This window comes from Pelodiscus sinensis, chromosome 5, assembly GCF_049634645.1.
Source record: "Pelodiscus sinensis isolate JC-2024 chromosome 5, ASM4963464v1, whole genome shotgun sequence".
NCBI classification, from domain to species: Eukaryota; Metazoa; Chordata; order Testudines; family Trionychidae; genus Pelodiscus; species Pelodiscus sinensis.
Window position 1 is genome coordinate 54,083,187 of NC_134715.1, and position 12,533 is coordinate 54,095,719.

Genomic DNA, 12,533 nt, shown 5'->3' on the forward strand with positions numbered 1-12,533 from the left:
AAAACAAGAGAACCAGACTCAGGAGAATGAGAACAGATAAGAATAGTACAAATTAAATGGAGGAAAATCTCTACAAATGTACTAAGTACTGTAAAGTGAACGTCACTGTTTAAGCTGAGATAACGCCACATTTTTAATTTTGTTCTTACTAAATGATTTTTCCAGGCTACTAAGTAAGTAAACATACATCATGGTAATATTGATAATGCAGATGGTCTTGAAAAATTAAAAACTACATAAAATTTTAATATGCTGTAGGCTGTTATGCTGATTACTCCTACTTTGATTATTATTTCCATCAATTAATGTTCTTTTGTAAAAAGATTATTTTATGCTTTCTCTGCTACATATATTAACATTCAGGACGTTAGTATTGTGGGGGAAATATATTGGTAGACAAAAATACATGGTAATATATAGATTTATAGCATATTTCATTTACCATGAATGCATAAAATATATTTTCTTTAATACAAAAATTTAAAAGTCCCATTTTTACTGAAGACTGTTTTGCACTCATTCAGGATAACACAAAACTAGCCACAATAAACACATAGTACAAAATTGAATACAAATAGTTTCAAGCATTTGCGGATTTTTACCACCTCACATTTAAGCCTGTCTATTACTTCAAGAGTGTGATAAACACACTTCCCAGGGAGTTCTTTCTAACTAACGTTTAGAGAAGATAATACCTAATGGCTACCTGAACCAGCTGTTCTTTGAGATGTGATTCAGACATAAATTCTGTGCAGGTGTTTGCATGCCAAAGTTGTTAGATAATGTTTAATTTAGTAATTGTGTAGCCAAAAAAATTTATCAGTTACACAGTTACTAAAATACTCCCTGGGGCAGAGCTATCAGCCAGTGTGCTTCTCCCAGGAAGCCCCCTGCCACTTGATACTGCTGCTACCTCTGTTTAAAATTGGCTCCCATGCAGATTGTCTCCTGACTGCCACTCCATGCTGCTACCTCTGATACAGAGGCAGCAGCGTGGGGCAGCAGCAGACCCTGTCCACAGAGGTCCTGAGCTCCCCACGGAGTAAGGCTGCTCTAGCATCCTGCCTGCTCTCCCACCCCCGCGCTGCTGCCTCTGATACACCTAACTGTACTAGATGATGACTAATCCCTCCTCCTTTCGGGGGAATGCCAGAATCCAAACAAAAGCAGTATCATAAACACTAAACCAAACAAGGACCTCAGAGCCTGCTCTGGAATGTTCTGCTTTAATCACAAGCTTCTTTCTACCTAAGTCCTCTTTGTGAATGACTTGCAGATGGATCACCACAACAAGCACCTTAGTGTAGGGCACAGCAAGCACTTTTGTGCAGGGATTGCTATCAAGAATGCTCTCCACCCAATGACTTGAATTTTATACTATATCTTTCCTTAAAATGTCAGAAATTGAACTCAAAGACACAACATAGAAAAATCTTTTTATATTCCCATCACGTTTCACACCCATATTGGTCAGCTTCATGATCCTCTTAGACAAATTCATGCTGGAGTTCAGATTGTCTGTATGTGCAGTTTGAGGTGTAATAGGGATACATGAAAGAATATTTACTGATTGAAATGACCAACAGTCTCTCTCTTTCAATAGATAGAAAGTGACACAAACTGGACCCTTAATGTAAGTTTACAATTATATAATGAACATCAAACCTCACATTTATTAAGTGAAAATTTCATAATTTAAATGTTCCTTCATTTGCTTCTTTGTGGCATATATTGAGCCATTCTTTTAAATAAAACTATTTAAAATATTTCTCATTGAGAACAGATTACTACAAATAAACAGTTATTTTAAAATATGACAAACTTACATTTATTCTATAATTATCACTATATCTGGTTCCAATTTACAACTTGGAATAGAGGAAGCACAACCTTTATACTTTTTAACAAAAGCCATCCCTCCCCGTCTCCTGTCAAGTACCCAGGAGTTCTAAAGAATATTTTAGAAAATAGCTTTTTCCTAATAGAGTTGTTGCTCCTCGATTCAAGATTTCATCACCAAAGATTTAAAGGATTTAGTCTTTTGCCTTTTTCTATCAATACACACACTACATTTTAATTTGACACCCTGGCAAGGCCAAATAAAAACAATAGTGAATATAATTGTACTGTATTCTGTACATATGTAATAGTACACTAAGATATGCTAAAAGAAAGTTTTTAAAAGTTGTACAGTCAACCACTAAAAAGTTAGGAACAGATAGAATTAAGATTATTCATATTATCTTTTAACAAGACTCTTTCCTCATTCAGTACCCAGCCAATCGATGGACAGTACTCAGCAAATTAAACAGTTGTTCAACATTTATTTTTACTTCATCATTCAATGTATAAAACTTGGACAAAGAGAGATTAAGAACAACATTTGCAGAAATGTCCACTAATTTTGTATGCCACAGTGACAGAGCCATCAGATTGAGATACGATGGGTCCCGACTGGCCTGTGACAACCAAACTCACAAAGCTAGAGAGATGAAGATTTATTGCTGCACTTAAGCAGAACAGAATCCTTTACAGTCTGAGTATGTTAATGTTTAACAGGTTTTCCTTCTCCATATTTGAAAGCAAACTTACCTCTCTCAATACAGAATCAGTTATTGAACTCAGATTGACTGCTCCTTCATAGGTTAAATAGTAGAATACATTCAGAGATCGGACAGCCTCTGGTCCTTGCTGTTTGTAGCCAAAAATTAAATCAATCCATTGGTGAAGCTGGCATGAAACAAACTCACTCTCCAAGGCCTGTAATAAAATGCAAAATATGTTATCCTGATTTCTATTATTCTTTCTTAAGAAATGTGAATATTAATAAATAGACATGAAATCCATCTTTAGTAGGTCCCCTGCACCAATGCTGCTAATATTTTAGAAAATAGACAACAATTCTAACACTTACTAAAAGCATACTAAGGTGGAAAGGACCACCTCTCGAAGTCCAGATAGGAGAATTGCCCCATATCCTGTCAATGAAGGTGGTAGTGATAAGACAGAAACAGCCTGAATGATCCAGCTCCTCCTCATGTGGGATGGGGAGGAAGAATGGACAGTATCTTAGGCCAGTTGTGACATGTTAACAGAGAGCTGAGAGATTTTGGGAAATAAAACTAACTAGGGATGATCAAGTAAAATGCAACTAAGAAGGTTCTTTATACCAAACACATTGCATATACAGTATGTTAGTTTGCTATTACTTTCATCTGTATGTTCATGCTAGTTCAAGATTGTAATTGAAGGGTATATTTATGCTACAAATAAACTTGTGGTTGGCTTGTGTCAGCTGGCTCAGGCTGCAGGACTATGCAGCCACAAGTGTTTAATTGAAGTGTAGACATACTTTTTTTGCACCACAGACTGTCTATTACTATTAGGGTTGCCAGGTGTCCGGTTTTCGCTCTGACAGTCCGGTATTTGTAGCCCATCTGGTAAAAAACAAACAAACAGAAAATACCGGACATCTTTCCTCTGCCGTGTCTGGCGGGGGGGAGCAGGGAGCGCAGGAATTTAAAGGTGCAGTGACCTTGCTCCCCCTCCTCCCCAACAAGTTTGCTTTCCCGTGTGGTTTTTTTGTTTGTTTGTTTTGCTCAACAAGTTTGGTTTCCTTCCCCTCCGCCTCCCCCAACCATTTCTTTTCCCTGGCCATGTTCGGGATTTTTTGTGAAAGTATCTGGCAACCCTAAACTATGTTTGGTAGCAGGCACATCAGGTACCCAATTTTGACTGGGGCCTCCAGAAGCTATACTAATACAAATAATAAAGTAATAAATATTCTTCCATATAACTGAGTTAATATTTCATATTCTATCCTAGAACCATGTGTTCAATAAGGCATTGGTTATCAAGTTAATTAAGAAGAGGGAAAACCAAGAACAGAGAAAGCAATTCAGATAAGCCTAAAAAGATAGACATTAAAAAAAAGTTCAAATGAATTTCCTCTTCTCAACTTGCCATATTATTATTACTAAAATAGTAAGAACAATATTAAGATTAATTAAGAAAAATTGCATATTACATACACAAATGGGAAACTTTCACAATTTCTTATGCTGATCAGAAGATCCATTTGTAACAGACTTAACCAGTATGTTGCAGCTATACGGCTGGAAACCTATCCTCCATGTGATTCAGTGAGTCTTTGTGCCTCAAATTTATCACAGCAAAGTACCAACAGAAGAGCAAGATTTGTAATATTAGTATCTTCCTATTTCTGCCTATGACTAACTTCCACCTGCTCTCATTCAGTCTCCTACCCAAAATAAGTGCCTGAATATAATTATTCACCCAACACTAGTATGTCTCTATTAGAGGTCAATTAATTTGTAAGATTTCTTCATATACTATTCATCTTTCAAACACAAAGGCAAGCCATACTTTATTAGCATGGAGACGGGCTGGAAGTGGAAAAATCTACCGCTAGTTGCTGCCTACATGACTTCTAAATATTTGGTTTTTCCATCAAACACCAATATTACTCAAAGCAGGCCATGAGTTGCTTTTATCATGCGCAGGTTTTGGAATATTCAGCTATTTCCTCACATAGGCAAAAGGGTTCACAACAATGCTTAGAACTTGCAAGATCTTTGTTCAGGGATTGTGAGGACTGGTATTGGCCACTGTCGGCAGACAGAATACTGCGCTGGATGGACAGTTGATCTGACCCAGTCTGGCCGTTCTTATGTTCTCTAGAAGACTTAGCAGTATCTGATTTGGAGATTAAAAAAAATTATGAACCCCACACTCCATCCCTTCTTCACAGCTGCCAGGATTTGCAGCTTCAGTTTCAGTTTAGTTATACAGGTCGAACCTCTAAAATTCGGGACTCTCTGGTCCGGCAACAGCCATGGTCTGGCAGAACCATGGATATTGCTGGACCAGAGAACCCCGGCTGGTCAGGTTCAGAATCCTAGTCTGGTCTGGGCTGGCAGTGTGGGAAAGCACAGCACTGGCCAGGGCTGGGAGGCAAGAAACCACCCTAGCCATGGGATTGGCCCCTCTTCAGGGCTGGTGCTTTGGAGGATGCAGCCCTGGAAGGCCTGGCATGGTGTGGGGCTACACAGGGAGCAGCAGGTGGCAAGTGTGCAGCCCCACCCAGAAGCAGAGCCTACAGCCAGGTAGAGAGCCTTGACCTGCCCTCATCCAACAAACTCCATTGTTCAGGACCACTCAGGTCCTGAGGGTACTGGACAACAGAGGTCTGACCTGTAGTATAATTCACTACTTTAAAATGACGACTTTTTTGATTTCTATAAGATGACACTGTGCCATTAAAATATGGACATTTACTACTCATGGTAATGAAGTTTATCATCACATTCCCTATTCTAAATATTGGGAACACTGAAATATCATAATACAGGAAAACAATGATGTGAAGCAAGCAGCAAGATTTTACTACAGCCCACTGAACACACACACTTTGTGTGTCTGCATACAGAACCATTTTCTGTAGTATGCTGGAAAATTAAAACACTGTTCAGAAAATACTTGGTTAATTCACAATCCAATACATAAAAAGCAACAATTATGCTTTTAAAAATGAATGCCTGGCCCAATTAATTTGGTTCAATACCTGTTCAAAGGTATTATTTAAAATGAATCTACTATATTTCTAAATATTTAATACAGCTACTTTACATTACTGGCATGATTTCTTTTCCTATCTTGTAAAGCATTCAATTCTATTTTAAATAAGTAGAGATAAACAATGTAGAGAAGTCTAATATTATTCTGATTACAGAAATGAAGAGCTTTTTCTCTTAAAGGAAATTTCTAATTTTGAAAAGCAGAAGTAAAAATCTAAAAACCAAAGAAACTGCTCTGGCATTTGTACACAAAATGATGGGTTAGTTTCATTAACTGATGTCTGAAAACAACATTTAAATTGACACATAAAAACAGCCATTGTCTTAATTTGTGTGGTGTACTCCACACAAAAGCCCTAAATATGTTCAAATTAGAGCAAGCTGCTTGATTGTCACTGCAGTCTCATGTCACATTAATGCATGACAAACATTAAACCATACACTTAAATGGCAATTTATATCATTTAAATGTTTACTGCCAGACCAACTCATCACTCATTTAAATGCGACTTTCTGACAGCTAATTTCAGTTAATTTTCCTCGATTCACTTAATTAGAACTTTCAATCAAGAAAAGACCTGTACATATCTTCCAGTTCATCTTTTTTAATTCGAATGCTCAGCTATTGAAATCCTCTAAAATGGATTACCAGATTGTATGTCACATGTCTAGCAAAAAAAAAAAAAAAAAAAAAATCTTACAATATATATGATTAAAAGACTCATTTATATAAAAGTACGCTAAGTTCACATGCATAGAACCTTCACAATTAAAACTATAAAAACAGCAACCAAGCAAATTAAAAATTAATGACTTCAAAATTGTTTAATAAGATAAAAATAGTCAGGAGTCTCATGAGTGTCCATAGACAACATGAGGCTATAAAATTCTACAAAGCTCAGCAAATGACAATGATGTGCATTAATCTTCTTGCTATCTTGCCAAAACCTTATTAACATTGTAACATATTTAGTTTCAGCTTTACCTATTTCATCTTAGAAAAAAATTGTTTTAAGAGCATATGATTGTATATGTTCACTATGCAAACACGGGTCAACTGTGTTTTACTATTTTTCATGTGGAAAAATTCTTAACAGGAATACAAAATGAAACATACTATAATGGTCATATTACACCCATAAAACACATGAGCACAGATAACTACTGTAACATTGTTCTGCAATCTTTTCAGGTTACTAAATGTGTAAATCTAACAATCTCTTAAAAATTACCGTCTCAGCACTTATTCTTGGAGCTGCTGGTGGACATTCTAAATTTGCTTCTCTTTTGCAAGTTTAAGTTATACAGATTTAGATTTATAAGAACAAGAAGTTAACTATGGAAAGATCATGGAGATTCTTTGTTGTTTCCTTTATACTACACGAGAGCACTTTTAAACATCTTTATTGACTTTTCAGGACACAAGTGTAAGGGCTAAAAGAAAGCGATCACGACGAACATCAGTACTCAGGACACAGCAGGAAAAGGCAAATATAACACACATTTTCAAAAAAGAATAATAAGGTTTTCTGTCATTCTAGGTTAACAGATTATGGTCTCTGAGTGATTATAAATTAGGTTTAGAAGAGTAGGATATGATCATATCTTTGTAGGCACAAAGGGAATTGAACTTGAAAATTATTAAAAACTAACAATTTTCAGGACAACAACAGTGTAACAAACTAATTTGACTAACTAAAATCAAAACTACTGTAAAAACTGAAAAAATGTAAAGTACAACATTAATAAACAAAGCTACTATGTTCATTGCAAATTCTCTTTAAAAAAGGGGAATTATTTTTTTAAATTATTTGCTCAATATTTACTCATTCAAAAAATAAAATAAAATGGAGGCCATGGAATGCTAAACATTTAGGATACTCAGACCTCTAGGACAGATAGACCTTATTAAAGTCAGAGTTAAATATGGTGTGCTGCTATGGGATACTAACATTCTTCCCATGCTGCTCCTAAAACTAGCCAATCAATTGTTAGTACTCCCATCGCAGTATGGATATATCATTTACACCCAACGTGTGTTTTGAGTAAAATTTGTAAAGAAAAGAGAAAATAAAAGAGGAAAATGACAAACGGCTACAATGTCCAACACAATATAGTAATATTGAATTCTACTGAGTTATTATAAAATAAATCAGTCATTAATGTCCAATTGTTAAGGATCAAATAACACCACAGAAAGACTGTCATGTGAAGCTACACACAAATTGTCAGTTCAGTCCACTGGGACTCGTGTTAGCTTTGACAAACTGTCCTGGGGCTGATAGCTGTTTTTTTAATGAGATCTATTAGGCACAGACTAAAACACTTGCGATATGCTAAAAAGTACAGTATACAGACGTTAAACACAAACATCTATTAGTAACTTTCATTTGCCCATTCCCAAAACAGAAATGGGTGAGAAACATTAACCAAGTAAGGTATTGATATTACAATAATTATATTTCAAAAATATATTTCAAATCCAAAATAAAATGTTATTAAATAAAATGCAATTTAAATGCTCTCCTGAAATAGAATTCTGAAATTTGTGCTTGTATTGCCTTTTAAAAAAAAGGAATTAAAAGAAAAAATACTAAGGACTGTATTTTATATATTTTAATATAAAAGGTGCTATATAAAAAGTATTAGGCAAAATGTGCTCAAAACAGCAACAAAAAATGCAAAGGGTTAGAAACAAAATTTTAAAGTTAAGTTGCTAACTATATCACATTTACTAAATGCCATTATATTTTTAGAATTAAGACTGCCTAATATAATCAACACATTTTTAAAGTAGCTACCTCAATGTTTTTCCTCTATAAAATATATTTTTCTAATTTACACTAAACAGCTTACACAGCATGTGAAATAGTATATATTTTAAAAACAAATATTAGAAATTAGGGTTATTCTGATAATTATTTAGCTAAATACACTAAGTATACCTCATTTTACCAATATATGCACTATTTAGACAAAACTTTTTACAGTGAAATTATTCAGAAATAAGAACATATTCCTTCTTGCTTTACTCTCCCATTGACTATTAAATGGATCTTAAGATAATCAAAGCAAAAGAAGACATCTGATGAACAGTAAAACTACTTAACACACTCTAGAACTTGGGTCTATACTGTTTTACTTCTGAACATTTTTCTAGGAATATACTCTTTTTTTTTTTTTTTTTTTTTTTTACACATAGCATGAAAAAAATTGAATCGTTTCAAAATTCTTGGAGCACTGGTGTTTCCCACATGTACAAATGCAAATAAATTTCCATAGTCTCCAAAGGGTTAAAGTACTTTGATGTCACTTTGAAACAAGAGATGCCATTACAATGAGTTAAAGTAAAACTGAGTCATTATGAAATTCATTATAAATCTCCAACTCTCAATCAAAGAAAAAGTGTCTACATATGAATAGAAAAGCTCTAGTTACACATTTCAGAGACTGGAAACACAATATTTTGATTTATCATTTTTAACAAATATGCCCATACAAAGCATTGCAAAGGCAACAGCTTCAATACTCAAGTGCCAGACAATTAATTTAAATATGTTAAGCATATTTCAGGTTACACACACACACAATCAAAAACCAACTGTTCTGTTATGTTTGTATGTGCTGGATTTCAAACACTAAAGGTAATGTTTCCTTAACATTGATATATGACCTTTGTAATTTACAATGAAGGCGGCAGTGGGGTTTTTTCAGCCTAATTAGAACTGTTTCAAATTTTCCTGCTAAATATATGATAGAAAATCCTTTCAACTTTTTTTTATTATTCTAGAGTTTCTTTCCATGTCAACTTTGTTCCAATCAAAATATGCTTTGAATTAAATGATTTTGATTGAATAGGTGGATCGCATTTCACCTTTAAGATTTAAAGTCCAAAAAGGAAAAGTTTAGCCTAGTCAAACAAAGCAAGAGCAGCCACTTTGCGGAAAGCTACTCACATTTACAAAGACTGACAAATTGTTTGTGTGTACCATTAGGTCTAGTTTTTGCAATAGTTGCCAGATTTCCTGTTCTTCTAATAAGATATTAACTCTTTAAATACTGACCTATAAGTAACCAATTGTATTTCCATTTTAAATGCAACTTTTCCCATGTATGCCCTTTTGAGTGCAAGAGAAATCTAAAAAAACCCACTCATCTGCTATTAGGCATATTTTATACTAAAGGTTGCCCTGGATGCATTGGATATGTATGATAAATCTTAACTCAGGGGATAAATAGAAAGGTAGCTTTTCTCAAAATAATTATAATTCTACAGAAAATAATCACACTAAATGATCTTTAGAACAGATTTTTTAAATTACCCATAAGCATTAAGCTATATTCACAGAGTTGTTTGGCATAGTATAATATAATGAAATGTAATTCTGTGTTGAAGAGAATTTGGTGCAAGCAGCACTGCACTGAAAAGATGGAATTTAGTACCTCAAAGATCTTTTCTAAATTCATATAATCTATTACCCAAACATTAATTAATATCATGTTTTGATAAAAATCTCAAGCACTTGTGCGCTTTTTTGGCAAGTCAAGCACTCTCTCTGGAATTGTTATTTTATAGTTTTCAATGGACTACTCAACCAGCTGTTACATATTTTATACACTAAAGTCTGCATTTCCTTTGAAATTCAGTTTTAATATTAACTGAAGCTTGTATTGTTACATGCCAAGATCAAAAGAATTAGGCAAACTTGCAGAACTGTCTTCAATCTGTTTTCATAGCAACTGCACTACTAGGTACAGTGGTCACCCTAAAAAACTTGCCAGTTACCTTATTAAATTATTTCTTAGTATACTAAATTCTATTTAAGTAGAACACTACGTAACTATCAGGGGTAGACTAGGTAATCCTGCAAATATTGAAGTAATTTCCAAAGGGATACGTGACACAGTTTTAAGCATGACACCTGTATACAATCATATACGCAGCCATATGTTACAATTTTTTACATGGAAAATTTCAACAACTAACAAACAACACTTCTCTCCTAAGGTTCTAAAGTAATAAAGTCTATATTATTCAAACTTGTGCACTTCTCCTGCAAACATTTACTTAGGGTGCATCTACACTGCACCCGTAGCTCAAAATAAGTTATGTAATTTGAGCTATGCAAATTGCGTAGCTTATTTCAAGTCAATTTTGAAATAGGTTATTTCAAAATTTGGCACTGTCTACACAGCACTTATTTTGAAATAAACTGCTATTCTAAAATGTCCCTTACTCCTTGTGGAATGAGGTTTAAAGGGACTTCAGAACAGTGAGCCTGTTATATTTCAAAATTACAGGCGCGTTCAAAATACGTGGAATAGCTATTTTGGGATACCACCGGTATCCCGTAATAGCGCTGCAGTGTAGATGTAGCCTCTGATACTTAACTTTGTGGGCAATTTGATTGGCTTCAATGGGACTACTCACATGAGTGAAGTAAAACATCTGTGGCTATGTCTAGACTACATCCCTCTTTTGAAATAGGGATGTAAATTAGACAGATCAAAATTGCATTTTTTGAGGAAGTACAGGATATTTTGAAAAAAGATTTCTTTTCGAAAGAAAAGCACCTAGACAGCAGTTTCACTTTCGAAATACCCATTTCTGAAATAATGTGAGGCCGCCATTATGCAAATGAGGCATGGGAAATTCAAATCCCGGCTTCATTTGCAATTTCGATCTAATTCACATCCTTCTTTTGAAAGAGGGATGTAGGTTAGAAATGCCCTCTATGTTTCCAGGATCAGACCAATACACTTAATGTAGCTGCTGTAAGGAAACACACAGCACACAAATATTAAATTTCTTTTGGTTTAGTGGGAGACACATAGTTGGATTCATAGTGTATGTCTACACTGCAGTGAAAGACCCACAGCACCAAGTCAAATGACTCAGACTTGAGAGATTAAAAAAATAGCAGTTTAGAGGTTTGGGCTCAGGATGTTGGCCAGTGCCATCACCTCTGCTGTCTCATCTATGCTGCTTTTGTACATTAGCTCAAGCAAAGCTAATACATAGCTTCATAGCTGGGTTGGGAAGCATGCTGCCAGCTATAGTATGGACGTGTCCACAAAAAAATGTAATTGAACACATTTGCTTGGCTTAACTAAAACTAACTACAGTTTGCACCTCCCTTACCCAGGATTCTCTTTTCTGGCAACATCTATGGTCCAGCATCACCATGGATGTTCCTGAACGAGAGAGCCCTAGAGCAGGGGGGCCAGCAGCTGGAAGCCCAGCAAGTCTGGTAATGGCAGGGCCTCAGCAGCCAGGGCAGTGGTGGTGTCAGAACAGCCCAGGTGGCTGCTCTATCAGAACTGTCTGCCATCCAGCAGCAGGGCCAGGACCATGTCAGCCCAGGAAGGGAAGCCTGGCTGGTGCTGCATCGGCCCTTGCAGTGACAGGATCACAACATACTGGGCAGAGGGAATGTGGCTGCAGCATCATGATTGGGGCTGCCTGCAGCTCAGTGGTGGGGCTGGGGCTGCGGCCACAGCAGCCCAGGAGGGGAAGCTAGAACAGGGCCATGGTAGCCCAGCTGAAGCAGCGCAGCCAGAGCCACATGCCACCTAGCAGGCAGTGGAGTCAGAGGTGGAGCTGGCCAGCAGGCATCTTGGCTCGGCCAAAGGAGCTGGCGGCAGGAATGGGCAGCAGGCTGAAGGATTGGTGTGAGGGGACCTTCCCTTATCTGGCAAATTCCCTCATCTGTGACCAGTCAGGTCCCGAGAGTGCCAGACCAGGGAGCTCCAACCTGTAGTTTAAAAATTTGAACAATAGAGAGGTTTCTATGTACCATTAAACATCTCTAATTTAAAACAGTGTCCATGTTATCAGAGGACTTCTGTTCTGACATCAAGAAGAAGTGACTACATGCTATCTCTATCACCAACGAAGGCTGGATAAGCCTATCATTTGCAACGGCTATTCCTGTT

At 36.1% G+C, this 12,533-nt stretch overlaps 1 protein-coding gene across 8 annotated transcripts in view; it reads right to left on the reverse strand.

The window, feature by feature from the left end:
* The window catches only part of LRBA (LPS responsive beige-like anchor protein), a 559,238-nt gene that overhangs the window by 69,460 nt on the left and 477,245 nt on the right, over positions 1–12,533 (reverse strand). For all 8 annotated transcript variants that reach the window (XM_075930022.1, XM_075930023.1, XM_075930019.1 and 5 more), the window contains one exon: positions 2,593–2,760. In XM_075930022.1, the coding sequence (XP_075786137.1) occupies positions 2,593–2,760 (168 nt within the window). The remainder of the gene's footprint in view (positions 1–2,592; positions 2,761–12,533) is intronic.